Source organism: Babjeviella inositovora, assembly GCF_001661335.1.
Source record: "Babjeviella inositovora NRRL Y-12698 unplaced genomic scaffold BABINscaffold_2, whole genome shotgun sequence".
NCBI classification, from domain to species: Eukaryota; Fungi; Ascomycota; class Pichiomycetes; order Serinales; genus Babjeviella; species Babjeviella inositovora.
Window position 1 is genome coordinate 155,934 of NW_017566839.1, and position 26,774 is coordinate 182,707.

At 47.2% G+C, this 26,774-nt stretch overlaps 12 protein-coding genes across 12 annotated transcripts; 10 read left to right on the forward strand and 2 right to left on the reverse strand.

Moving 5' to 3' along the window:
* Positions 1-683: 683 nt before the first annotated feature.
* BABINDRAFT_6173 (uncharacterized protein) lies at positions 684-2,747 on the forward strand (the record flags this gene model as incomplete). The annotated part of the gene is made up of 1 exon (XM_019132373.1): positions 684-2,747. The coding sequence occupies one exon, from the start codon at positions 684-686 to the stop codon at positions 2,745-2,747; it is 2,064 nt and encodes a 687-aa protein (XP_018986804.1).
* Positions 2,748-4,365: 1,618 nt separating this feature from the next.
* BABINDRAFT_6174 (uncharacterized protein) lies at positions 4,366-5,382 on the forward strand (the record flags this gene model as incomplete). The annotated part of the gene is made up of 1 exon (XM_019132374.1): positions 4,366-5,382. The coding sequence occupies one exon, from the start codon at positions 4,366-4,368 to the stop codon at positions 5,380-5,382; it is 1,017 nt and encodes a 338-aa protein (XP_018986805.1).
* Positions 5,367-6,053, forward strand: BABINDRAFT_159758 (uncharacterized protein). Its single transcript, XM_019127866.1, has one exon. It carries the CDS (start codon positions 5,701-5,703, stop codon positions 5,884-5,886), a length of 186 nt encoding a protein of 61 aa, XP_018986806.1. The 5' UTR covers positions 5,367-5,700; the 3' UTR covers positions 5,887-6,053.
* Positions 6,054-6,240: 187 nt separating this feature from the next.
* On the forward strand, positions 6,241-7,931 carry BABINDRAFT_159759 (uncharacterized protein). The gene has a single exon (XM_019127867.1). The coding sequence runs from the start codon at positions 6,357-6,359 to the stop codon at positions 7,743-7,745; it is 1,389 nt and encodes a 462-aa protein (XP_018986807.1). The 5' UTR covers positions 6,241-6,356; the 3' UTR covers positions 7,746-7,931.
* A 270-nt stretch (positions 7,932-8,201) lies between these two features.
* Positions 8,202-11,344, forward strand: BABINDRAFT_159760 (uncharacterized protein). Its single transcript, XM_019127868.1, has one exon. The coding sequence runs from the start codon at positions 8,223-8,225 to the stop codon at positions 11,061-11,063; it is 2,841 nt and encodes a 946-aa protein (XP_018986808.1). The 5' UTR covers positions 8,202-8,222; the 3' UTR covers positions 11,064-11,344.
* An 857-nt stretch (positions 11,345-12,201) lies between these two features.
* On the forward strand, positions 12,202-13,209 carry BABINDRAFT_18435 (uncharacterized protein; the record flags this gene model as incomplete). The annotated part of the gene is made up of 1 exon (XM_019131194.2): positions 12,202-13,209. A coding segment is annotated over one exon (1,008 nt), but the record flags the coding sequence as incomplete, so codon positions are not given.
* Positions 13,210-13,757: 548 nt separating this feature from the next.
* Positions 13,758-14,285, forward strand: BABINDRAFT_33295 (cyclic pyranopterin monophosphate synthase; the record flags this gene model as incomplete). Its single annotated transcript, XM_019131626.1, has 1 exon — positions 13,758-14,285. One exon carries the CDS (start codon positions 13,758-13,760, stop codon positions 14,283-14,285), a length of 528 nt encoding a protein of 175 aa, XP_018986810.1.
* Positions 14,286-15,415: 1,130 nt separating this feature from the next.
* BABINDRAFT_19529 (alpha-mannosyltransferase) lies at positions 15,416-16,663 on the forward strand (the record flags this gene model as incomplete). The annotated part of the gene is made up of 1 exon (XM_019131219.1): positions 15,416-16,663. A coding segment is annotated over one exon (1,248 nt), but the record flags the coding sequence as incomplete, so codon positions are not given.
* A 2,028-nt stretch (positions 16,664-18,691) lies between these two features.
* Positions 18,692-19,340, forward strand: BABINDRAFT_159763 (uncharacterized protein). Its single transcript, XM_019127869.1, has one exon. The coding sequence runs from the start codon at positions 18,953-18,955 to the stop codon at positions 19,223-19,225; it is 273 nt and encodes a 90-aa protein (XP_018986812.1). The 5' UTR covers positions 18,692-18,952; the 3' UTR covers positions 19,226-19,340.
* Positions 19,341-19,426: 86 nt separating this feature from the next.
* Positions 19,427-20,215, reverse strand: RHO2 (Rho family GTPase). The gene has a single exon (XM_019127870.1). It carries the CDS (start codon positions 20,155-20,157, stop codon positions 19,579-19,581), a length of 579 nt encoding a protein of 192 aa, XP_018986813.1. The 5' UTR covers positions 20,158-20,215; the 3' UTR covers positions 19,427-19,578.
* A 1,092-nt stretch (positions 20,216-21,307) lies between these two features.
* Positions 21,308-23,668, reverse strand: CPH2 (Cph2p; the record flags this gene model as incomplete). The annotated part of the gene is made up of 1 exon (XM_019130299.1): positions 21,308-23,668. The coding sequence occupies one exon, from the start codon at positions 23,666-23,668 to the stop codon at positions 21,308-21,310; it is 2,361 nt and encodes a 786-aa protein (XP_018986814.1).
* Positions 23,669-25,996: 2,328 nt separating this feature from the next.
* On the forward strand, positions 25,997-26,641 carry UBC4 (E2 ubiquitin-conjugating protein). Its single transcript, XM_019127871.1, has 2 exons — positions 25,997-26,051; positions 26,205-26,641. Exons 1-2 carry the CDS (start codon positions 26,008-26,010, stop codon positions 26,602-26,604), a joined length of 444 nt encoding a protein of 147 aa, XP_018986815.1. The 5' UTR covers positions 25,997-26,007; the 3' UTR covers positions 26,605-26,641.
* Positions 26,642-26,774: the final 133 nt, after the last annotated feature.

Consider the following 26,774-nt stretch of genomic DNA (forward strand, 5'->3'; position numbering starts at 1 on the left):
TTCAGTTAGACTAACCATTGATTCCAAGGAGAAAGGCGGAGAGATAATTATTCGCCTTAATTATAGGCCTATTATGAAATTACAGTGGGTTTGAAAATAAACGCTGATGAAAAAGCATTGTCTGCCAAACCTAGGTTCAATAAACAACATCTCCCTGAATACGCAAGCCCTTTCAATCAGAAGCTACGGCTAGTAGTCTTGCTGTTTCAGACAAGTTTCCAGATATTTACCACTATACCCTTAGCTCTCCTATTGCGAATGACTTTTCGCTGCCAGTGATAAATAATGCTAATTTCTCGAACCGAACCCTTTCCAGCAAGTAACATATGATCATACCATACGTGGTAAGCCCTTAATCGGCATATTTGGCCGTCAGCGCGTTTGGCAGCGACGAAACCACAACATTCATGATGACGCATACATACACGTCCCCGTTACACATTCTGCACCACCAGCCAGATTTAAGTAACAGTGTTAAAAACTACTAAACAAATAATATCTTCAGACATAAGTTTTATTCACGCCTTAACCAACAGATTGAATCCTTCTCCCCACTACATCCAGGTATTGTCACGTGATAGAGAAACTGACGCGTTGAAAAGTTTGTCCTGTGGGACAAGATCAAATCATTCCCATTCTCATTCTTATCATCCCATACTCACCATCCCCATTCCACCATCCTTATGACATCCAAACACGCGCTGCTCCGACGGAAGCGGCGAATGATGGACGGTGAGTTGATTGCAACGCCTCCACCCACACTGGACACAAAGCTCCGCGAGGAGCGCCACTTCCGCGATTTCTACCCAGACCTCGACGAAACTGCAAATCTCAAAGTACTTGTAGTGGACGAACCCGAGGCGGACTTCCAGTGCAATCTCGAAACAATCCACATCCCCGACCACGCCGCGCTTAAAAAGCCGCGCTTCCGGAAGATTCCTGTGCGCGTGAACGACGACGTCATTCGCACGTACAGCAAACGTATGGCACGCTTCGGGTACCATGCACCCAAGGAAGACAGTGCATGCGTACCGTTTGTCAATGCAAGCCTTCGAGCTGAGTACGATATGGACGAGCAGGACTTGTTCTTCCTTGCTCATGTGAACGCGCTGCGGAGCACGGCGGGTGTAGCAACAAGTCCCCACGACGTGGTCGCGGACCCTAAGCTCTCACGTGAAGTGTTCGAGATCGCCATGACCTTTCTCGAGAACGAGTGGTACAACCTTGAACGGCGCGTGCCGCCGCCGCCGCAGGGCGTCGCCACGGTGGACCCCGCATTGCACGGCTCCGACGACGGTACGCACGAGGAGGACCAGTGTTGTGCTGTGTGCTTCGAGCGCGACTGTGACAATGCCAACGCGATCGTTTTCTGCGACGGCTGCAACATCGCGGTGCACCAGGAGTGCTACGGTGTGGCCTTCATTCCTGAGGGCCAGTGGCTTTGCCGCAAGTGCATGATCTACAGCCACCAGTCACTGGGCGTTGCCTGCGCATTCTGCCCCAGCCGCACAGGTGCATTCAAGCAGACCGACACAGGACTCTGGGGCCACGTGCTCTGCGCGGTGTGGATCCCTGAGCTCTATTTTGCGAACCCGGTGTACGTAGAGCCGATTGAGGGAATCGATGCGATTCCCCGCAGCCGCTGGAAGTTAAACTGCTACGTGTGCAAACAGCCAGGCGGTGCATGTATCCAGTGCCTGAAGCCATCATGTTTCCTCGCGTATCACGCGACGTGCGCGCGGCGTGCAGAGCTCTATCTCCACGGCTTTCACGGCAACGCGCACAAAGCGCAGTTAGAGACATACTGTGATCGCCACGCACCAGACCGCTGGGCGCACGAACACGACGCGCGTGCTGGAATTGCACGCACACGTGCGTACTTTGCGGCCATCTCGCGCGTACGTCGCGTCACCGCTGCGCGCCGCTCTGACACCGACCTCTTCCGTTGGAAAACCGCCACCGGCAGCCCCATCGCGCCACAGGTGTTTGCGGACCGCTTAGCACATTTCTTGCACACGCACTTTCAGCTTGATATCGCGCGCCATCGCGCGTTGTGCGAGCAGCTCTGCCGCTACTGGACGTTAAAACGTGACGACAAGCGCGGTGCGCCGTTAATCAAGCGCCACGACGCACGCCAGCACTACGGAACAGTGGACCCACACGCCATCTATAGCCGTGTGGAAACCACTACAGCGTTGCTTGCGGATGTGGGACGCTTGGAGGCCCTCGCAGACGTTATGGTTGCGCGCCAGGAAAAGCAGGCCCAGCAGCTTGACGCGACCTGGCAGGAAATCGAGATGGTGTACTTCCCGGTGACGTACCTCATCCGTGCTTGTTTGCACGAGGTGCTAGTGCACGACCCAAAGAAGACGTTGGTGAGTCATGTGATAACTACACCGACAGAGTCGGGGATCACGAGCCTTGAAGACGTGGTTGCGCGGTGTGAGATGTACCACTACCGAAGTGTAGCGCTGTTTGTCAGCGATTTTGAGGCATTCACTAGCGCACTCTCCCAGGCGACGCCCCCGCACTATGTGGCGAAGCTCATGAAGAAGGTGATGCATGCCTCGAAGAAGCTGTTTCCTGTATTGGTTCAGCAGGAGGCGGAGTTGCAGGCTGGCCTCCTACAGGCTGGACGGGCTGGTCTTGCTAGTCCAAGCTTTGCCACTGCTTTTCCCGGCGTGGTTGTAAAAGGAAGCAAGATCGATTATAGACAGTGGGATGGCAATGTCAACGGTGTTAAGTGAAATTCAAATGGGGGTATGATAATTGAACCAAGCGGCTTAATGGCATGTAGCTATATCTTCAAGTTACAAAATATCTTTGCCAACAAAGCAGCTCTTTAGCTTTCCGAGCCGTGGTTACACTGCTACCCCTTCTGCAGTGCCCAAATGAGTAGCATCTCTATTGAATCTGATTGGTTGCTTGTCTGTGACTGGAGATCTAGGAATGTGCAAAAATCATTTATTCCCCGGCTATCATGATGTCTCAAACGGGTATTGCTCCTGTTGAAATGACTATTGAGCTTACACGAAATACCGTTGGGCAGGGATGCCACCACTTGTATATCAATTCCTGGGTCTGATAATGCGTGCTTTGCAATACGATTTAGTGTACCCTTACATGATAAGTATGGAGGGAATAGCATGAAAAATCATTGCTATAATAAAACGCACCGTAATGCTCTAGCTCGAGATAACGGATGCCATTCTCCTGATAACTAATTATGCGAGTTTAAATTGGCGAATTGCCAGGACAAACAATTTCTGCTTAGATGTTCGAATATGTGCTGATTTTAGCCGCAGTTATGAATTGTCTTTTAACCCCCCCCCCCCCCCCGAAGGCTTGTTTTAATATTTATCTGTTGGTTTCGCCTGGCAAGTCTAGCTTTCATTGTAACCTAGACCAGATCCTCTAGAGAAAAAGTCCCAGGTATGGCGCAATATCGTGCAATGCCCGTTATATCAGATCAAATATCCTATCTCATTCGTGCTAAATTTACCAAGAAATGATGATTATGTGTGTAACTCCTGAACGTAGATTGTTTGATTAACCTCCTTTATATGTCCGCAGAATTTACTTGTACTTTCAGCAGCAAGTTTTGTAAGGCCATGTTATTACAAAACGGGGAGTAGGGCTGACTTAGCGATTCCGAATCTGGGGCATCTCCTTCTGGGACATCTCTCTCTGGTTTTCCGCCTTTCCAAGGGGCCAAGTGCAATTATGTCTCATTGTATTACCTATTCCGGATTACTGGTCGGCCGGAACGGAGCGGAAAGGCCGATCGTTTCTAATGCAGGTGTCACCGCGCATTCCGGCACGTGAGACGTTTTGGCATATGCAGGAAACCTTAACGCCTGCTCGACCAATTCACTAATCTGGCTGGTAGTAGGAACTAGGGTAATGGCTTTAGTCAGGTAAAAGCGAAATAACCTCAAAAAAAGTTGCTTTTCTCCCATTTACCAGGATGACGGGTTGTGGATGCACTTCCACCGATCTGTACCGCAGGGCGGGAAAAGAAACTACGTAGCAAATATGCAGGTCATCTCGGAAGCACCGCTTCACATGCGATAGATTCTGACTAATTGAAGGGTGTGCGTTTTTTGCTCCCACCTCTCATGGCCGGGGACGACAAAGCTTAGTTTTGGATAAAAGTACCTCTTTCTCCTTAGCAACTATAGGGCTATAAAAGCTATATTTAAACGGTCTCTTCTGAACATTAAAGACGAAAGACCTATATTCCGCCTCTTGCGCTCACCCTTTGGGATCACCTTTTGTTTATCAATTTAACTTCTCCAGAATCCCCTCATACCATAAACCTTAGGCGAAGCCTTAATCCCCTCTTCCACGTTTGCTGTTAAAATCATGATTTCAAACAGCACGTTGGATCTCTCGCAGGTGTACCTGAACTCCGTCCGGCGGTTGGTCAACAGTAACGTCGCATTGAACATCCTCACCTGGTTGGTTCTTGTCTATAACTTGGCAAACGTGGCTTCCTTACTGTATCGGTACCACAAACAATCCAAAGGTGGATTTGTGACCCAGCGGATTGGCACCTATGCCGACTTGAGGACCCATATTGCATCGACGGTTCTTTCGCTTTCGCTTTTGGTCAACTACCATTTTGAAACCCACTCAACCTCGCATTTCCTCGTTAATTTTGCCACCTTCCCTCTACAAATGACCCTTGTGATCTACCTCGTGTTCCGCACCGTTTACCATACCATTTCTCCGCTTCCAGTATTCAGCCAGGAGCATGTTTCCAGCAAGATCCGGTTCTGGATCCAGGCATCACTTCCCTTGGCTTTCATCGCGGTTTCAAGTGTCATGATCATTATCTACAAAGTAGCCTGTGATTATTCCCCTATTAGAATGGTGTCTCCGGGCGAATGTTCCACCTTGGCAGACGGAGATGAGATCTGCACTCCTGGGAAGACGCTTGAGCTTTCCAGCATTCAAGTGTTGCTATTCCTTCTCTTAGTGCAGCTCGTAAGCGATGTGTGGTTGTTTGTGCGTTTGATCACAATCAAGGTTCCGCTTGAGGATGAAGTGGTTACAAGTAAGTCCAAAAGTTTTGCCATGGTGATTTTGACCTTTCTCACAATCAACATTATGTTAAGTTGTCAAATCTGTTTGGTGTTCTTTGATCTCAACCTCGTGACATACTCCCAACTTCTCCATGTCACATCTGTAATGGAGTACTGGGATGATATGGTGAATATGAAGGTCTTGTATGTGTTTGTGATCAATGTCTTCCAGTTCTCATTAATGAGCTTATTGCCCTTGGTGATGGATTTATTCATCAACAAGCGCATGAAGTATGGTTTCAACGAGACTTCCAAATATACCGGACCCAAGAAAGTTCGGTTCGCCGACGTTTAAGTATTTACTTTAGTTTTATCCAGCACCTTTGGGTGACGAAGATAATCACTTAGTGCACTCTTGATGTCCTAACCGTGCCTGCTTTGCTTTTCCTCCAGCCTATGTTTCTTGTCATGATTTACGATTCCGTGCTAATATACCATTATCACACTTATTATTATTTTTGTTTCCCACTGTATCTGCAAAATAACGCTATATCACTTATGTCTATTCTCTGGTATTTCTTCATGATCGGCCACGTTTGAGCCAAACTGTTCTTACACCGGGCACTTTTTTTTTTGCAGCTGTCTGAGGTAGCCATAAGTTTGTAGCACATATATGGAGAAATCAACGCATACTATAAAGTCCAGGAGATATGGTGGAATAAAACGACCCCTTGACACTGATGATCGTGTAGAATGGGGTGGCTATCCTCATCCATGTCAAGTTTGCAAGCCTCATAAACTGTGTGAGTCTCAGTGGAACCTACCACACCAGATTCAAGCCCGTACGATGATCCAATAGATCTAGGAACTGTACGAGCATTCCTCTGATAACGCCTCGCTGTACCCGCAGATATCTCCCGTGCAGAATCCTAAGCCGAAGGATGATTGGTAATCGGGTACTTCCTTGAATTGGCCTGGTTTATTTTATCCAATATGGTAGACTGGATCCAAGGTTGGCAGTCCTCTGCTCAATTTTAGTCTGGACATCTTCGCTTTAGCTTTTCCGAGTCTGTAGCGGTCATGAACTTAAAATATGCTCTTATAAAAGGGTCCTTTGGCACGGGAGCTATACCGGATCGGGAATCTCTACCGCATGCAGGTTGATGTATCCGTCTTATTTAGACAAAGTGGAAGGGCAGTTTCGTCGTTTGTTCACCCACCCTTCTCAATTGAATCATTAACTCATAAAAAGCTGTCTGTATTGATCTATATCCCATTGTTACTGGTTCTCACTATATCCTGAAGACCCTTAACCCATATACAGCAAACATGGAACCGGACCAGGGACTGCACGACACCCAAGACCTGTTGCTTCGCAACCTGAACTCGTCCTTTGAAATCGACTCCTTTGACCACGATCTCACCACAGACCCCTCCCTTCATGATCCCCACACTATTAACTACAAAGGGGCTTCTATCTTCCTCGACACCCTCAACTGGCGCCAGAGCCGCACTCTCAAGCTCCAGCTCGCCACGTGCTTTGTGATGTTTCTCGTATTCGGGCTCAATGACCAGGTTCTAGGTACCCTCATTCCCAAGCTCAAAGAGCACTATAATTTGAGCGATGCCAAAGTGGGGGTAATCTTCCTCTTTCAGTCTCTAGGCTACGGTATGTCAGCGTTTTGCACTGAAATATGTCACAACTACGTGGGACTTCGCGGGGTAATTATCGGCTGCATATGCTGCACGTTGGCGGGGTTCACCATTGCATCTCTGTCGCCTCCATTTCCGCTCTTGGTCCTCGGATACTGCATTATTGGCTTGGGTTTGGGGGCGGAAGATGCTTCCTTGAATGCCTGGGTTGGAAAGCTTGATAATTCCAATGAACTTTTGGGAATATTACACAGCACCTACGGACTTGGGTGCTTCATTGCGCCCCCTATGACCGCCTGGTTTTTGACTAACGGTGCCACGTGGTATCACTGCTACTGGATGGTTATTACCGCTGCCTTAGTCTCATTGGGGCTCAGCCTTATCTCGTTCAAGCACGAAACAGCAGAGAAATATTGCTACTTGGTGGGCCCCGACTCGCACCAGAACCTAGAAGGTGTGTCGACAGAGCCGGTCAGTATGAAGGAAACGTTAAAAAATCAGACCGTATGGATGCTTGGACTCTGTCTCTTCATCTACTTGGGGGCAGAATCCGGTCTAGGCTCGTGGTTGGTCTCTTACCTCATGAGATCTAAGGGTAGGTCACACAGCTCTGCCGCCTATGTCACCTCCTCCTATTGGTTTGGGCTCACGCTTGGACGGCTCGTATTGGGGTTCTGCACCGCCTGGCTTCCCTCTGAATTCGTAGCCAATATCATATATCTCTGTGTGAGTAACGTGGGGGTAGCCCTTATTGCTATCGTTGGTGGAGCCCATACCGCGGCACTTGTATTTGCGTGCTTCTTTACTGGGTTCTTCATCGGCCCAGTGTTCCAGACGGTTGTGGCGGCAGCGGCGAAGACGTTGCCTGTGCGACTTCACGTTTCGGGGATAAGCTTCTCCATCGGGTTTGCAGCTGGTGGCGCTGCCTTTTTCCCATGGTTTATTGGCTTCCTCAACTCACACATTGGTAATATGAACATGCTTCCAGTGTTTGTGGGGGTCCTTGTGTTTGCCTCCTTGGGTTTCTGGCTACGTGTGGTGAAATCCGCAAAGCAGGCGGCATAAAAAGTGAAGGGTAAAATAATACATTTATGGTGACATATACATACGATAATATTTTGTGATAACCATGATAGGATTGTAATTCCATTTTAAAATTGTTTTTTATCATACATATATGTTTATATGTACCAGGTCCCAGTTTTATAATTTTAGCGACATAAGTATTATTCATGGTAATGAGTTTTTTCGGCCCACCAGATTAATTGACTTTATCCGAAGGGATTGACAATAGTGGTTTTCTAATCGACACATATACCTGTACAACTCTCTAAATATACGTATATACGTATATACGTATATACGTATATACGTAATATAGATATATGTATAGGCAAACGGTCTAGTACGTTATATATATGGCAGTCAGTAAATCCTGCACACAGTGAGCCTATGCCGCAAGCCAAAACGGATACAGAGCCATGTCCTTCAAACTCTCTCCAATCATCAATTCCAATCCATCAGATATATCCCTTTCCCATTATGAGCGGATCGATTGTGCGCGCTCTCGGCTGGGGCGTCGGCATTGAACAACAATACATAGCGGTGAACCCCGCGGGGGACGAGATTGCAGTCTACCAGACGAACCACAGTGGCCAGGCGGTGCCTGCGACGCCCTCGGACGACGACGACGACGACGGAATCGTCAAGGTCTATGCGCGCGGCGGCTTTGAGCACATCCAGTGTGCCACCTTCTCGCACAAACCTGGGATACTCGCGGCAGGACAGTCCGACGGGACCATCAGCGTGTTCGACATCCGTGTGGCGGACGCGTCGCTCGCGCACCTCAGACCGAAGCAGCAACGTCCGGTAAACTCGCTCTCCTTCAACCAGGCCGGGTTGCTTGCGGTGGGCTTTGACAAGAGTCGCCATGACTACGGCTTGCAGGTCTGGGATGTGGAACACTACTCCAGTAGCAGTAACAACTCGCACATCAACAAGCCAGCATACACGTACATCTCAAACGAAGCAGTCCTCTCCACGTGTTTCATTACGGGAGAGCCAACGAACTTGCTCTGTGGGAGCTACAAGTTTTTGCGCGAGATGGATCTCCGCAGCGACGTGCCCGTGTTCCAACTTGCGACACGCAACACACTCGGCATCACCATGGATCCGTTTGTGCCGTATCACTTTGCGTCGTATGCTGAAGATGGTACTTTATGCATCTGGGATCGGCGCAACATGGGCAGCGTGGTGAAACGGGTCCAGAGTGTTTCCGGGCCACTCGGGCCGATTACTAGCGACGTCCCGGCGTTGACCTTTAGCAAGCTTCTCGCAGACACCCGCACCAATCACCGGTCTTGCTTTCGCTACTCGTCTGTGCGGAAGGGTGAGTTCTCCACTTGTTTCAACGGGGAGATAGTTCGGAGGTGGCAGACCGGCGTGGTACCAGAGAGGGAAGAGTCAAAGGGCATGGAAACCCACGGCGAGAATGGTATAAAGGGCCCAAAAGAGGAGAGGCCAAACATTGAAAGAGACACCAAGGAGATTGAAACCGCTCTTTCTGACTTGGATCTCTCGGATTCCCTCTTTGTCACCTTTGTCCTCGATGTCAAAACCGTGTACGAGCGTGTCATATCCTTCGACTACATCCCTGATCTCGTAAGTGCGACCAAGTGCCATTTAGTGTGCATGCGGCAGTCTGGCTCGGTGTACAAGATGTCAGTGTTGGAGTCACCCGAGTCGATCCGGTTCAACTCGTTCAATGAGTTCACAGTCTCGGGACCTGACGGCGTGTTTACTCACTTTGCAATGGAAGCGCCAAAGCCCGAGCCGGAGGAATATGATCTGGATGAGGAATCTGATGATGACAAGTCTAGTTTCAAACCGTCAGCGCTCACAAACTTCCTTCGCTACGAAGAGGTGCTCCTGCAGGATATCTGTGCAGTGATGCGCGCGCGCGCGATGGTGGGGTATAGCACGGTGCCCGTGACAAACGTGCTGCTCATGGAGCTGGGTGTGCTTGCGGCCGGCAACTGGGCGATGCGTAACAGCTGGAAGTGGCTCATGCTTGCGCAACGCGCGGCCGACAAGGGCAAGATGCAGGCGGAAGGATTGGACCTCGGGTATGAAGGCGTGCTTGGGATCTGGAGCGGTGTTGCAGGCATGGGTAACCAGCAGCGCTACCAGCGTGGGTCCGTGGGCGAGAACATCTTTGTTAAGGCGACACAGTCGCTCGTGGCGTCGCGCAGCGGCAAGCGCTTGCCGACGATACCCAGCTATGGAAATCGTGAGGCCCAGCGCAAATTGTGCTTGTACGTGGCTGGCTGGGACATTGATCGTGCCGAATTGGATGAAAAACTCACCAAGTTGATTGGTCTCGGGATGTACGAGAAGGCCGCGGGGTTGGCGGTGTTCCACGGAGATGTGGCTGAAGCGGTGCATATTCTTCTGTCATCGAAGAAGGAACGCTTGCGGATCATTTCAACGGCTGTCGCAGGCTATCATGCATACAAGGGAACGCCAGAGAACAGCCCCTGGAAGGACCAGTGCCGGCGGATGGCGTCGGAGTTGGACGACCCGTATCTCCGTGCGATCTTTGCGTTTATTGCGGATAACGACTGGTGGGACGTGTTGGACGAGAGTTCGCTTCCTCTCCGCGAGCGACTTGGCGTTGCGCTCCGCTTTTTGAGCGATAAGGATCTCACCATTTACTTGAACCGACTCGCAGACAAAGTAATTTCACATGGGAACATCGAGGGTCTTGTACTCACGGGGATCACCCCCAAGGGAATCGACTTGCTCCAGTCATATGTCGACCGCACGAGTGATGTGCAGACGGCCAGTTTAATCGCGGCTTTCGGGTGTCCGAAATACTTCCAAGATGTGCGCGTGGACCACTGGATAGATTCGTACTGCACATTGTTGAATAGTTGGAGCTTATTCCACGTGCGTGCAAAGTTTAACGTTGCACGCGCCAAACTAGCGCGCGATGAGGGTGGCCGTACGCGCGCAAAGGTTGTACCACGCCAGCTCCACTTGCAGTGCATTCGCTGTAACAAAAACATCTCGAAGCCCGCTTTGGTACGCGCAGGTACGGGTCTCAAGCCCAAGGCACGCGATCCTAACAAGGGCTGTCCGCACTGTGGTGCGCCTTTGCCGCGCTGTGCCATCTGCTTGTTGTCTTTGGGTATGCCAATCCCACTAGATGTGACCTTGCGGGTGAACCCTCGCCAGGAGCCGGCTGAACGCGCGTTTAAGGAATGGTTTAGTTTCTGTTTGGCGTGTAACCATGGCATGCATGCGGGACATGCGGAGGAGTGGTTTGCGAAGCATTATGTGTGCCCAGTAGCGGATTGCAGTTGCAAGTGTAATAGCAAGTAACGTGGCAGAACGGGGTTTTTGCAGTGGGTTTAAAGCCTGTAAAACGTTCCGAGTCTGCGAAGCCTTTAGGGGCTTGTGAAACACGTTTCTGATATTGACGCAACTTTTGACGACCTGGGGCACTGAGGTCCCAAACTTTCTGGCAAACCCATCCAGTGTGTCCAGGGGAAAGATATACCTCAGATAACAAGCACGAAAAGTGGCCAAACTGCGTGGTGAGAACGTGAAGGCGCCTCGCTAGAAGTGACTGAGAAGCAACCTAATGGAAATAAAATGGAAAGAGTCCGAAAAAGGAGTAGAAGAGGAATTTATTTGAAAATAAAAGTGGAAGAGATGATGCCTTAATGCAGGAATATGGATGATACTTGTAAAATTTATGCAGATAACCGGATGAGTGTTGGATATGCGTAATATAAAAAGAATTGGAACTCTTAGAGATTACTGATGCTCAAAAAAGCAAGGGAGGATGAATAACCCATAGATAATGGTTCTGTAACAAAACTTCATACTCGTGAAGCACGAGAGGACCAAAATTAGTTATTATTGAACGTAGAAAGCTTCAGAAATCTTCTTGGATGATGACTTAGAATTGAGACAAACCACCACCGATTATTTATCAAGTATCATCTTCCGATAATGCTGCAGTTGTGGTATTACCGACACTCAAATATAGTCAAAAATCAGTATGGGGTATCACAATAAGGGGCTGGTTTCCGGTGTGATAATATCCTCTTCTATGCAAAGATTCCCTCAATCAGATGCAATCTCTGGCGCAGAGAGTCTGACACCGAACCAATTCTGTTAAAATGTTTATCCTCGGCCTGGTCGTTACGCGGCAGTCTCCGCGGCATAACCTCCCCACATTTATTGTCTGCGCGCCGCACGCATTTATCATATATAAGTACTGCGAACACCCATGTACGATTGGAATCCTAGTACGGGTATAGACAACTCTTCGTACGTTATGATTTTTCAAGGTACAAAGCTCTTGCGGCGTGAATTTATACATCCTCTGAGTGCAACGTGCTCTCGTTCGCTTGTTCGTCTTCAGACTGTTGCACACTCTTTGTTTATTTGCCATCCAAGTTCAGCGCACTCTCTATCCATTCGCCTCCATTCGAGTGCTGCGCACGTTCGTCGGAGCCTTCCCCCGCTCCTCCCCTTCTCTCACTTTCTCACCGACACATTCAACCGCCAGCACGATTACCTCCGCATCTCGCTCACCGAGCGATGCAATCTTCGGTGCCAGTATTGCATGCCGGCAGAGGGTGTCGAGCTCTCCCCTGAAGGCAACCTCCTTACCACGCCTGAGATCCTCCGACTTGCCCGTCTATTCGTGTCACAAGGCGTACGAAAGGTGCGGCTTACCGGTGGTGAGCCCACTATTCGCAGTGACATACTTGAACTCGTGAACGAACTCCACGCGATTCCCGGGCTCGAGGAGATTTGCATCACGTCGAATGGCCTCGCGCTCCACCGCAAGCTCCCGCAGCTCTGTGAGTCAGGTCTTACAGCGCTCAACTTGCTGCTCGACACGCTTGTGGCGGGTAAGTTTGCGCTCATCACACGGCGTAATGGACTTTCGGCGGTGCTCAGGGCACTCCACGTGGCGCTCGCACTCGGGGTCCGCGTGAAGGTCAATGTGGTGGTGATGCGCGGAGTCAACGAAGACGAAATTCTTGACTTTGTAGCTATGGCCCGAGACCACCCGCTCGAGGTGCGGTTTATCGAATACATGCCGTTTGGGGGCAATAAGTGGCTGCAAGGCAAGATGTTTGACTATGCGGACACCATGCGAATCATAGCTCGCAAGTATGCGTTGACAAAGGTCCCGCACCGCGCGGGTGACACCGCTAAGGTGTACTCGCATCCTTCATTCCGCGGTCGCGTCGGGTTTATCACGTCAATGACGGAAAATTTCTGCGGTACGTGCACACGCTTGCGGCTCACTACAGATGGGAACTTGAAGGTGTGTTTGTTTGGGAACGAGGAGGTGAGTCTTAGGGATATGATGCGGAGTGGTAAGACGGATGGGGAGATACTCGAGGTGATTGGTGTGGCGGTGAAGGGGAAGCGGGAGAAGCACGATGATATGGGGGTGTTGGAAAACATGCCGAACCGGCCGATGATCCTAATTGGGGGATGATCCGTGATAATCCCAAGGGGTTTTCCTGGGTTTCACACGGAATGATAAACAAGTTTATTCTTCTGTATGGTTTTGCACGAATATCCAGGGTACTCGCGGTTTGCAGCCCGGTATGTGAATATTTACGCCTGAACTCACACATCGGGATATGCTCCTAAGTCGGAGTAGCAAAGAAGCCCCTCGGAAGTTTCCACTGTGGTGCCCTAGAAATTAGCTTGCTTACCGATATTGGAGCCACTCTTATCATCTCAGCAATTTATTGGCAATTCTTTGTGGATCATTTCCTCAAAGGATTTGATGCATAACTTGCCAGAATATATGTAAACCAGAAAGTTTTCAAGGTATTAGCACCGCTGGTGGGCAACATCGGAAGAGGAGAAAGAAACGGTGCTAAAACCTTTATATGAATCAAACGGCTTATTTTACCTATTAGGATGCCTTTGACGAATTGACCATTACTTTTGGGTTTCCCGGTCCCACAAACGAGCAAGTCCCTACCGCCATCCCGCTGGTGTTTGTCTCCTTCAAACGTTTACTAACACCCCAGAATGCTTCGAGCTATTTCCAAAGCACCACTTTTAATCCGTCTTAATTCTTCCGCCCGCTTAACCCACGTCAACTCGTCTGGCGAGGCCTATATGGTGGACGTATTCGCAAAGCCCGTAACCGCGCGCCGTGCAATCGCGCATGGCACCATCACCTTCCTGAACTCAGTTGCCGTGTCCCTTATCAGAGACAACACAAATAAAAAGGGTGATGTCTTGGGCACCGCACGAATTGCCGGCATTATGGCTGCCAAGCGCACAAGTGATCTCATTCCGTTGTGCCACCCACTTCCAGTTACCAAGGTCGAAGTGACTGTAGCGGTGGACGTGCAAAAGGTTACAGTAACGTGCGCTGTGGAGTGCGACGGTAAAACTGGCGTCGAAATGGAGGCTTTGACAGGCGCAACAGTTGCTTTGTTGACAGCCTATGACATGTGCAAGGCTGTGGACAAGCATATGGTCCTTGGGGAAATCATGGTGGTGGAAAAGACGGGGGGTAAGACCGACTGGGGGCCAGGAAAGAATATCTAGTTTCACTTTACCCATGTATAGGTCATAAAAATTTTCACACTTGCGGTAAAGTACAAAGAATTTGTTGACTCAAAGTTATTTGTCAATGGCGACAACCACACGGATGGGTGCTTACTATTTAGAAAAGACTTCCCAGAAGCCAACGTTAATTCCTCGCTCTGATCTTAATGCGAGTTTCCTAAAACCTACGAGCAATCAATGTTTCCCTAAAAAAAAAAAGTTATTCGTATACAAGGGATATAAAGACTATAGCAATTCTACGTCATCATCACCTTGTGTGTTCTAGTTAATTGAAATTGCTCTGTCTATGAGTATTAGCCCAGTCGATGCAGTTCTCAATCAGCGTAGTAATAGCCTATCATGATCAACATGCACTTGAACTAAACCCGAATGAAAGATTTTCTATTCGGGAAATGCAGTCCTTTCATAAATATCTCCCATGGTTCGAGAAAGTGTGATCTTTTCATATTTTGTTGCGCAGGTTTATAACCTGAGCGCCTCGAACAAACCCTTCCATTAAATGGCCAATCTGTACTCTCATTGCCACTGGTTGAAGCGAGAATTCATGGTTCGAAAAATTAGAAGCTCTAGATCTTTTCGACAGTTGTGTCTTAGTAGATACCATTTACTGATAGCTCTATGATTTCTGACCAAAAAAAATATCAAAAGGCTTAGAAAACTCATGCTGCAAGTACATTACATATGCATCAACTAGCGATGCCTCGTGTCTCTCTGCCAAGATCATAACCAGAATCTTAGGACGTGCACGTACCGCTTTACACGCGTTGTAAAAGATTAGAAACATGCCTCTTGGTCCATATCTTCTCACCTTCCACTTCCAACACAAAATGGTATTGGCGCTAAAGTCGAAACAATCCCAGCGATTGGTATCGATATTAAAGTCGAAGAAAATCCAGAGATTGGTGCTTGCTGTTGGTTTGGCTGCGCTTTTAACCACGGTCTTTCTCCAAAGTGGGTCGCGTGTGTCTCATAACAACCTTCTTGACCGCGACTTCATTCGCAAAACACTCCACAAACCGGATGGCGCCAGCCGTTATGACCGTTTGTTTGCGGCGATTTTGGACCTTAAGCCTAACTTTGAGCCACTTGAACAGTATCACAATGACCAGAAGGTTAAGCAAAAATTTGCCTCGGACATGGATTTCGCCTTCTCAAAGGAGTATCTCTCTGGCGTGTTACAGGTGACGCAGGAACAAATTGACGATTTGCACATGAAGCACGAAAACTTTAAGTACTTGGTGGAGCACCACGCGGACCAGCTTCTTCTGCCTGGCAAGTCTGCGGGACGCGGTATTGTCTATGTTGGTGGTGGTAAGTTCTCCTGGCTAGATGTAATTTCGATTCAGCAGCTTAGACGTCTGGGCTCGACCCTTCCGGTGGAAGTGTTCATTCCGACCGAGGAGGAGTACGAGGCGGAGTTGTGTGAGTTTATTTTGCCTAAGCTTGGCGGTCGGTGCATGCAGTTGGCGGAGCTCATTCCGCAGCAGACGTTGCAAGGCTTCCAGATCACGGGGTTCCAATACAAATCGCTTGCTTTGCTTGTGTCTCATTTTGACGAGATTCTTTTCTTGGACTCGGATAACGTGCCGACGTCCAACGTGGACCATCTCTTCAAGGCAGAGCCATTCACGTCCACCCAGGCTGTGTTCTGGCCGGACTCCTGGGCCCGAACCACTCATCCGCAGCTCTATGAGATCATGGGTTTGGAGGTGAACGAACGGCGCAAGGTCAGAGGCAACGACTTAACGAACCTCGACCCAGCCACCTCCCACTTTCACGACTTCCAGGGCACCCTAGGCAACCCCTCCACCGAGACAGGAGTTTTTATGCTCAACAAACGTACCCACCGCAAGACCTTGCTTTTGTCCTTGTACTACAACATCTACGGTCCCGGGTATTATTACCCCTTGATGTGCCAGGGGGGCGCCGGGGAGGGGGACAAAGAAACATTTATCTTTGCCGGATTTGTGCTTAAAGAGCCAACCTATCTGGTGCAGAAGCTCGCCTGGTGGATTGGTTTTCATGACGACGATGAGTTCCACGCTAAGGCCTTGGGCCAGCACGATCCAGTGTCGGACTTTAAGCGCTCTAAACTCGTCAAAGTTCCAGAAGATAAGAAGCCAGATGTCGACCTCGGCTTCATGCACATGGGGTATCCGAAGTTGTTCCCGGAAATGCTTATGGGTGAAGTACTCTATGGCGAAGGTAACCAACAGCATAGACGGTTGTATCAGGACCTTACCCGGAAGTTGGGCTATGATTTCGAGTTCACAATGTGGAAAATCATGGCGCAGAGCTTGTGCGATGTGAGTGACATGGGAGCCAAGTTTCCCCTCACCCATGTGCCGGGCATTGAAAACATTCCCATGGTGGCCAGGGACTTGGAGTATTTCAAAGGCAAGGACATGGCCAAGACGTGTAGGTTCCTTGTGGAACACACCAACTGGTTGATGGAGAACAGCAATTAGCATGTATATTCTCTGTTCAAGGAGTCCCGTGTTAGGAATAAAGTATGCGGGTTTATTGCCTGACTATCTCTATGATGCTAGGCCTCATAAGGATTAGGATTTAGAGCGGTGAGGTAGATTTATAACAAGTGGGGTGAAAGGGTTAGTGTATTTGAGATACGATAGTGGCCTCTAAACTGGTTGGTGATGGTGTCTGAATTATGAAAATTGGCTAAAGCGAGTCGTTGTGTTAGATATGAATAAAACCTGAACACGAGCCATGAAAGGGAAGGATATCTGGGAGTGTAGAATTGCAAGGGTTGTAATGCATAACGGCAGGGGTTGAGGGACCACATTTAACTCCAAGAATAGGTGAATAACTATGGGATAATAGACGATATCCATTGACCGTGGGTGTACGGTAAAGAGCCCTTCACATCGCTATTGAATCCACGGACTTTTTTTCCCTTTTACCTAGGCGCGATAATGGAGCTGTCTGTAGTTATCATGTGGATCTTGACAAAATTTTTAAGATTATGGAAGCGTTCGGTTAAAATGTTGCTGTGAGATATAAGCTGGATGAATAGGTACCTGAAATAGCTGGAACAGAGTCGAAGAGTCAGAAGCAGACCACAATCACTGAGAGGGGTGGAAAATTAGGATTGTGCTTGGGTAAAAGCTTCAAATTGTGATGAACATCAAATAATGAACTTTAAATCGTTTTTTAAACTGGTAATCTTTAAATTCTATACAAAGGACCGAATGAGGATTTAACGGAATAGCGATAGAATAAGGAACTTCGAACTTGGGTATGATCTTGTATCAAGAAAGAATGAAGTAATGAGTATAGTAGTCTTATGAATACGTAATTCATGGAATTTTATTCAAACCAGAAGCTCATGATCCTTAAGGTCTCGAACCACCGTCTCCCTACCATAGTTAACTATAGAGAACGGTCATATGAACCGCTATTCAAGAGAAAAGGGCATCTAGATCCTAGTGTGCTGGAAGTTCAATATTTGACAGGGTATTTTTGGAGAGCATGGACTTAGAAACCCAAGGTCTATTGAAAATGAAAACAGTGGAGACTGAGCATGTGAATTTGTCGAGGATATGAGTCGTGAAAAGGGAAAAGTAATCCGAAATGATCAAGCGATGAGTCGGGGGCTTCATGCGAAATATCTCAGTAACACCGAGAAAGGGAGGAGAAAAGGAGGAACTAGATGAAATAACACGGCTCTTCAATGGATAAAGGCACTGAAAAGCTCGTACGAGAATCTTTCGGGGAGAAGGATACCATGGGAAATGGTTTGAATCGAGTTCTTGGAAACTTCGGACGAGTTAAAAGAGTAGCATTAGATTTAGTTAACTAAGTGACTAATACGAATAATAAACCCAAATAGATAATCGCCGGGGGCTTCATGTTTCCTCAATAAAAAGAGTAAAAATAAGTTTTAATGAAGCGCATTTCACTAATCGGTGTTCTGAAGACTCACACTAGTAGTTCACATAGAATAAATATACATCTCGAGGGAGGTTCTCCGGGATACTTTAATAGAGTTAGAATATTGTGAACAAGTTGTTTGTTGTTATCAGTCCTAAACCATAATACTAGGTCTAAAAGTGGAAATGAATCCCGGGCCAAGATACGAAGTGCAAGGGGAAATTAGTATTCAAAGTTAGTAAGCTACAGGCATTGTCGGACCCAACATACGTATTTTGAAAGATTTATGTCTATTATTAATGGTATTCACTCATACCTAGAGAACTTGCGTGCGTTACTTCAGGAAACCATAACACGAAGATGCGTGAGTGCTAGTATACGTATGTATAGAAGCTATTTATAGAAACACGCGAAAACCCGGTGTGGAAAACAGCTTAAAAGGATTTTAGCGGGCAACAGTGGCTCTTTTCCGAAAACAAGGTAATAACGGGTTGCTCAAATAAATAATTAGTGGTCACAGAGACATTTACAACCATGCTACTAAGGCGGTATTCTAAGAAATGCTCGTACAAACAAAATAAAAGCCACAGTCCTCTTATCAGTCTAAGGTTTTCCTCAAAATTCATTATATCTTCTCATATAATGCAGTTTGATCATTCCCGTAGATCATCTGACGTTTGTTGCACTGAAAAGTGGCCAAATTTACTCCAACAGGCTCAATCTTGTTGGCTGTAACAAAACCAAGCAATTACCTCATGAAGTCCACACGTTCAAGCAGTTCATACACCTACCATCAAGGGTTTATTGATTCTTCAATTGATCAGTTCGCTTCAGTAGTATACAAAATGGTTTTTAGGCTGACTCCCTTCGTGGAAAATATGCTTAGTGGACTGGCACACAAACTTCTACCGTACCATTTCTACATCATGGGAAATCTCCCAGGTGTACCGAGAATCTTTGGGTCACGGCATGGACAAGTTAGTTTCTTTATTACATCTAGGTATGTGATAAAATGTAAATTTAGTTAATACGTCATTATGTTACGGTCATCAATTCTCATCATACGTTTCCTGGCTGTTGATTAGGTTGTTTCTTCTGCGACAATTAATTGTAGAGTATCTTGGGTTATGGATTCAATTAAATCTATACGCATCATTGGTTAAATATATAGACCAAAACAAAAGTGTATGGGAGGAAAACATGAGGATTATTAAGGATAACGGAGAGGAAAGAAGTGAAGGGGTCAAGCACGTTCGACTAGAGTTAGCGCTAACCAAGAATAGTTAAAACAGACATGCCAAAGGAGCTGAAACAGAAAATTTTTCAAACTGACAGTAAGGTTTATCAGTAGGAGGCATATTTTGAAAGACATTGATTTTGATTAAGATATCAGGCAGCAGGCAGGATCTGATTTGGCCACAGAAGATATCAAACTAGCCCTGGTGGCATACTCAAAGACGTCGTCGACACCCTCACCAGTCAAAGCGGAGCTTTCGATATACATTCTGGCTCCTATCTCGGCTGCGACTCGCTTACCTTGTTCTAGTTGCACAAATTTGCTCCTATTGTTTGCCTCTTCACTACCATCTCTCAAGTCCCGCTTGAGCCCTACCAAGATAATCGGCACCCCAGGGCAATTCTTAGATACTTCCTGGTTCCACTTTACCATGGCATTGGCAAAAGAATCTGGGTCGTTAATGGAGAATCCGATCAAGATAACGTGGGCCTTGGAGTACGACAATGGCCGTAACCGCTCGTACTCTTCCTGGCCTGCAGTGTCCCAGAGCGTCAACTGTACCGCCTTACCATCTACCCGGCAATCTGTCACATAGTTCTCAAACACCGTGGGGTGGTACTCCGTGGGGAACTCGCCGAGCGTGAAGACGTGTAAGAGCGAGGTCTTCCCACAGGCCCCGTCACCCACGATCACTAGCTTTCGCCTTATGTTTGAATCCGTCATATAGGTAACTTCAGCAAAGAAAAAAACTTCACGGCGAGTGGGATTCAAACTTCAAAAGGAGTTCCGTAACCTTCAATCCTCGTGTATCCAGGGGATTTCAAGTATAGGCCCGGTTATATTTAGCACAAAGCTGTTTACATAACCAGGCTCTCCTGCATGGCAGAATTGTGCATGGCACGAATTGCCGTACATTGCTGCGCAACGCCGTATTGGTCCGAGCTCGGAACCAGCCCCGGAAACAGCGGCGAGGTGGACCAAGCTACGGCCATATCTATTGTAGATGTTTCCCAACCTTAGAATAATCATGTAAAATGCATTAACCAGGACCCCAACAAACTGTTTTTCTAGATAACCGTATAGACTATCCGGGTTTTATCTCTCAGGTGAAGTGATCTAAAAGTGACACTATAACACGGCCTGACAGAAAATTCAGGCTGACTGGCCCGACCTAGTTTGCATTCAACAGTTCTTCGACCAAGCGAACAATATTCTGCAATTGTCCCGTCTACTTAATATATTGAAGTGCAATAGATATTTTTTTGCGGTAAAGGCTTTACCTAAATAATGCCAGCTCCCGTGACTAGAAATCAGCCTTAATGGTTTTCGTGCTGAAACCCCCCTCCATCCAACCCGTGTTATGGATACGCAGATGTAGGTTTATAAGTCGCAAAAAAGTTCATGGGTCATCTCAGAACCCTGGATAACTTTTTGACCAGTTCAAGATCAAGGCTACGTATCTCTTACCGATTATGGCAAATAATTTCGCAGTACTGGGTAAGCGAAACATGGATCGAGTGTGGCTTAGTCGTTGGGAGCATGAAACTCAAATTGAACGCGCCTATACATAGAGACCCAAGTCTGGTAAACCACTGCATAGCCCTAATCGCAAGGTTTATGCATTGCAATGTATGACGACTAAAAAAAAGTTTCTCTCGTCGAAGGTTTGTGTAGATTTGAGATTCAGATATCCAATTTCCTATCAGAGTTTCAAAAACGTTATTCTATTGTCAAAACATTTCACTGATGAAAGTTATATATGACGCACAAAAATAGCACCATAAACCGAAAAATTAAATAAGTAAATCATGAAAGGGTGGTAAGGGCTTCTTAAGAGAGAAAAAGAATCCGTACAGGATAACATTCAGAGAGGTTACTCAGCAGAAGCATGCAAGGTATCAGTGCTATCCTCATACCCATTGATCTTGAAACAATATTTCACAAAATGGTCACTAACAGCAGCCCTCAAATCAACTGACAAGGCATCCTTTTCAAGTAAACCGTGGGAAATATCGCCAATCCAGATTCTAGAACAAACAACCATCTTTTCCAAAATAGAATTAGTAGACATGCTGGAGTACCATAAAGCAGGGACCTGAGAGAGTAGACTGTGAAGAGCCACAAAGGACAGTAATGTCAACTTTGACGCGACATCCTCTGCCTTCTCGCTAAAGTCCATGAATTTCAACAACTTGTGAGCTTCGGTATTTTTGCCAGTCTTCAAATAGTGGGCAATTAACGAAGAGGTGAAGAGGACATATGACTCAAAGGATAAATTAACATCAGGCATGGGAACAGCCAAATTGAGGGTCCGGTTTTTACCAGTGGTGAAGGCCAACGAAGCATCATCGTCAGTTCCATCGTCTTCGTCCGATGAAAGGCCGGCGATGGACAGCGGCAAAGTTACCAGCGCCTCAACCTCTTGCTCCAACAAAACAAACGCAGATCGCAAGGATTTCACAGACAAATCGTAATTAGCCCGTAATAGCTGATACTTCCTGGCCACATTAGACCCAGAAACCATCAAGGGTTCAATATCCTGAAGCATTTGGCTGATAACCGCATTAGTGACAATGATACTAGCCTCGGTAGTAGCCGCCTCTTCTCCGTCCTCCTCATATTGCTCATCCTTCTTAACGGCGATTTCCAAAAGTAAAATGTCGATATCCTGTAGGACCTGGTCCGCCCTCAAGCTAGGAACTAACGTGAAGAGAGACGAGTTAACTGTCGCATCTGTTTCAGAAGCTTCACCTGTAGTGATATCCAACAACCGAGTAAACAATTCGTTATTATCTAAGAACGGATTCCGTTCGTTATGTAAGAACTCGGCGAATCCGGCATATTCCGATGGAATCTCCATGGTAGATAACAACGAGTGATCCAAATTCAAAAAGTATCGAAGGCCATACTTTATCCAAGGGTATTGAAGGGTTAATAATTTTCCGAAAATCACAGACACAAATACGTTCTCAAACGACTTGGTCTTGGTAGAAATCGAGAGATAGTCCCAGAATATCTGGAATCCGGTGTAGCCTCCCGAGAGCAATCTTGATTGCAGATGGCTTCTCAACTCCGTATGGGCGGTTTTGTCGACTAAAGCGCTGAATGGTCTGAGAATAGAGCGCAAAAGCGAAAAGAGGTTGAGCTTTTCACTCTTCCCTTGGCCGAACAAATAAGGTTGCAAGATAGCAAGCACAGTGCCCAAGACCAATATCACCTTGATGAAATAAGAAAACTGGACAACCATCGGATGGTTGAAGACAGGGAAGGCAGAGAGGCCTCTGAAATCCATATCTTCGTGGAAGAGTGTAGTACCAATGATACCAGCCATCCCACCCATCACCACCTTGCCTGGAAGATTACCTGACATGAACCCGTTTTGCTGAATAGGTGCGGGTATTGTATTATCGTTTGTGTCCATGACCATGTTTACGTTTATGTTATTCATTTGAAGGTTCGTCCGCTGAAACTGTGGCTGTTGCTGTATGTGCTCCATCATAATCATTTGTTGGGGGTGCTGCAATCGCTGAGACTGCTGGGCTAACAACATACGCAAGTCGGATACCTCCTGAGCAAGCGAGTCGTTTTTTCTCTCCAAATGCTTGATGTATTCAGTGGCCTTCGTCAATACACTGGCTTTGTTGAGCTTTGAAGCAGGGGCTAAGCCGTCCAATTCCTCCATAGACACGTCGACCGAACCAGCGGCGACTCGCAACGATGGCACTGCATCTCTAAGCATCAAGATCTTGGAGTTGATATTAGTCCTATACTTCTTTTCGATCATATTGTGCGCGGAGCGATCTTTTTTCTCTGGTTTAGTGATCTTCCCCAGGCTGCCTGTGGATTTTTTCGTCTTGCTGTCGTCAGAAAGAGCGGCATCATCGGAGTTAGGAGGAGAAACTTGCTGCAGTGTAGAGTTGCTGCCAGATGGGCGGTCCACAGACTCAGGGGTGATGTAGGTCTGTTGTCCGAGAATTTTGTTGTCTGAAGGAAATGGTTCGACCCTCATATCCATGGGGATATAGTTTTGGTAGCTTCGAGGGTCGATAAACAGCTGCTGGCTGAGTGACCCATTGGCGTACTGACCCATCTTGGAAGGGCTCAGTGAGTTCTTGTACGACTCATCCTCAACCGAAGACGGTGACAGGGCGTTGAGATGCACTGTGTTGGCCTGGGACAACAAGCCAAGGAACTGGTTTGCATCGTCAAATGTGTAGTTTAAGGGAACTTCCATGTGTAGGGATTTCTGGGAAATACAAAGGGGTAATGGCAGGGGGATACGCACACAATAAGAAAATAAACGTGGGATTGTGGTCTAAATGGCTATATTCAGGGACTACGCGGCAAAAGCAAAGGTGGGCACTTGAGTTTCTCGGCTAGGGGGGTTATATGTGCAGCTATGTAGAAAAACGGTAGATTTAGGAACACAGAGACAATTGAAATAGGAAGCCGTGCACAGTTGAGAGAAGAATGGATGGCAACAAAATTCCTTTCAGGCCGGAGGGTTGAACGAATATTGTTAAAAAGTAGCCATTTCTTGTGTCAGCAGGGAACCGCGCCTTATAGCAAAAGTAGCATGGCTAAGCGTAAAAAGAAACAAAGTATCTGCATGCGAAACCCACTCACATGCACCTAAGTACATCAAAGGGAGGTCGTTTTGGTAGTGAGCTCGGCACGCGCCCAGTATTTCCTGCACAGTGGTTGACTTCTCTGTGGGAGTATCTGGGTATAAGATTCAAAATCGTACCACTTTTTGTTGGATGCAGGTTGTACATTACACGCGCATGAGCTTGGACTATTGAGATAAGGCTGTCTTGTCGTACCTGTACTCCAAGTGGGCTAGGGCACCACCGCCACGCTCGTCACCAATGTGCTAGTCCCAGTTTACCATTTAGTTTGTAGTGGTTAATAAAAGAGGGGGGGGGGGGGGTTCCGAAGGGTACAAAGCCCATGGGATGAAGGAGGTGTGGCGTACCAAAGCATCGATCAGTTGAAGGTGGCACGCTGTGCAGATATCCGATAACATACCATAAAGAAGTTTCAAAGCATTGACGTTATAGGAGCTAACAAAACCAGAATGACGGGAAATAGTTGCAAAACGGTAGCTCCCGACCTCTTCCTTGTCCTGCCTCTGTCTGAGACATGTATGACGCTGGTGAGTTTCAGTCGGAATGTTTCGCATATGGGTGTAGTCGTAAATTGTTGCCATGTAAATGTGAAGTCAGGGCTGGACGGTACGCTTTGTATATGTTAGCCCTAAATTTTCAAAAGATGAGTGTTGGTTATACGACTTTCTAAGAAAGACAGCTATCTGGGTTCCACTAGTATATCGCAAGTACAAAATTTCTTGAGACATTTGCTATACGGTCCCGCGCCCAGCTGAGATGCACGGTTCGGTTATAAGCAATTTCTGAGTCCTCATCACTGTAAAAGCATTTTGCCCCTAAAATGACTCCCGTTGAATCTGATTCCAGCTCCTAGTTAAAGCATCACGAGTTTGGGCCCTTTGGGCATGTATGTCTGTATATCCCTGGTACAGACTGGGCATATAGTTTTACCAACCTTGAAAGAGTTATACGATTTGTTTGAGGGTCGGCAGTTTATGAATTGGTGGGCCCTACCGACCTTGTGGCCCCCAGATCTAAGAGAGAAGAGGCTGTCTATCCGTTTATTTGACTTAGAGCTTACTGTCGCACGAAGTGATTAGCGAAGCGCCGTTTACTCAAAATAGGTCCTGATCTGCCCATCTAGAACTTTCGAGAACGGTCTAAAGTTTTATATATTGCTGATTCTTCAATCATTGATTGGTGTCGTTCATGGAGGTATGACGCTTATTTACTAGCCCGGTTTTCATGCCTGCATCCGAATCACAGAGAACTAACTCGTATAAAAAGTGGCTAAATAGACCGGGCTCAGTGGAACGAAGGAAGTGGGGCCTCGGTGATACGCCTTAAATCATAGACTTACCTAGTAAGTAGTTACTCGTGTTGGAAAGTCCTTACTTGTCGACTTTGGATTTATCATTACTTAGATAAAAAAAACCCTTAGTACGCTTAAAGGTTCTATTCCATAGCCCCCCCTGGCTAGTCCGTTCCCCGGAACACATGCTTCCCTGCCGGATTCTCAAGTGGCCCAGGGCGCTAGGCGCTAAAATTTTCATCCACCTGTGCCACGTGACCCATCTGTAAGAACTATGGCACAAGACTTTAAAGGTACAACAAAAGCTAAGTCATCAGGAAGAAAGTATAAAACAGATTCATATAAACAGTCTCGGTAAATTTTGCATAGGGGTAGGTGACGATGATCGAGCAACCATAATAGATGTCGTCATTGGCATTCCTTGTGCTGTACTTATTTTTACCCGTGTACCACCCCTTGTCTTCCTTCACAGTGTAACCCTCAGTCCGGCAGAACCAGATGGAAGTTTCGCCGCGATGGCGGAGGTGGCCAACTAACGATCTTGAGCAAATGTTACCGTCACGCTATCTTATCAAAAAAAAACGTCGTGCCGCAAAGTATAGGAGTGTCCTCTGATTCTTGGATCATTATCAAATATCACACATATATATCACCATGTCTTTAAAACGTATTAACAAGGAATTATCTGACTTGGGCAGGTATGTGGAGTTTACGATTTGCGAGGTTGATTTTGCTACCGCCGAAGGTCATTTCCAGGTCCTCAAGACATAGTTATGATCAAGGAAATACTCTCGGGGCAAAATCGACCCTGAAATGCACTCTTTCGCTTTATGGTACTAACACTCCTCTAGAGACCCCCCATCTTCCTGCTCTGCCGGCCCGGTCGGTGACGACTTATACCACTGGCAAGCGTCCATCATGGGCCCTCCAGACTCTCCATACGCTGGTGGTGTCTTCTTCTTGTCGATCCACTTTCCAACCGACTACCCATTCAAGCCACCTAAGATTGCATTCACTACCAAGATCTACCACCCAAATATCAACTCCAACGGTAACATCTGTTTGGACATCTTAAAAGACCAGTGGTCTCCAGCCTTGACCATCTCTAAGGTGTTATTGTCCATCTGCTCCTTGTTGACCGACGCTAATCCAGACGATCCTTTGGTTCCTGAAATCGCACACATCTACAAGCAAGATAGATCCAAGTACGAAGCTACCGCCAAGGAATGGACCAAGAAGTACGCTGTCTAAGTCTAGGCTAGGTGTTTAGAAAAATGTATGTCTGCCGTATGAATAATCGTAGGAACGAGGATGAGGCCCGTAGCACCTTATCAGAGACTCTCTGACTAAGCTCTAACATGTGATTGGAAACTAGTGATTTGTACAATCGGTTTCGAGTCTATCAAAAACGCGTAGCCGGT

Excerpts from the sequence above, each read along its gene's own strand:
- BABINDRAFT_159758 (XM_019127866.1), top strand. The coding sequence starts at position 5,701 with ATGGAGAAATCAACGCATACTATAAAGTCCAGGAGATATGGTGGAATA.
- BABINDRAFT_159759 (XM_019127867.1), top strand. The coding sequence starts at position 6,357 with ATGGAACCGGACCAGGGACTGCACGACACCCAAGACCTGTTGCTTCGC.
- BABINDRAFT_159760 (XM_019127868.1), top strand. The coding sequence starts at position 8,223 with ATGAGCGGATCGATTGTGCGCGCTCTCGGCTGGGGCGTCGGCATTGAA.
- BABINDRAFT_159763 (XM_019127869.1), top strand. The coding sequence starts at position 18,953 with ATGAAGTCCACACGTTCAAGCAGTTCATACACCTACCATCAAGGGTTT.
- RHO2 (XM_019127870.1), bottom strand. The coding sequence starts at position 20,157 with ATGACGGATTCAAACATAAGGCGAAAGCTAGTGATCGTGGGTGACGGG.
- UBC4 (XM_019127871.1), top strand. The coding sequence starts at position 26,008 with ATGTCTTTAAAACGTATTAACAAGGAATTATCTGACTTGGGCAG. Across the intron at positions 26,052-26,204 it reads GAATTATCTGACTTGGGCAG|AGACCCCCCATCTTCCTGCT; the intron begins GTATGTGGAGTT and ends ACACTCCTCTAG.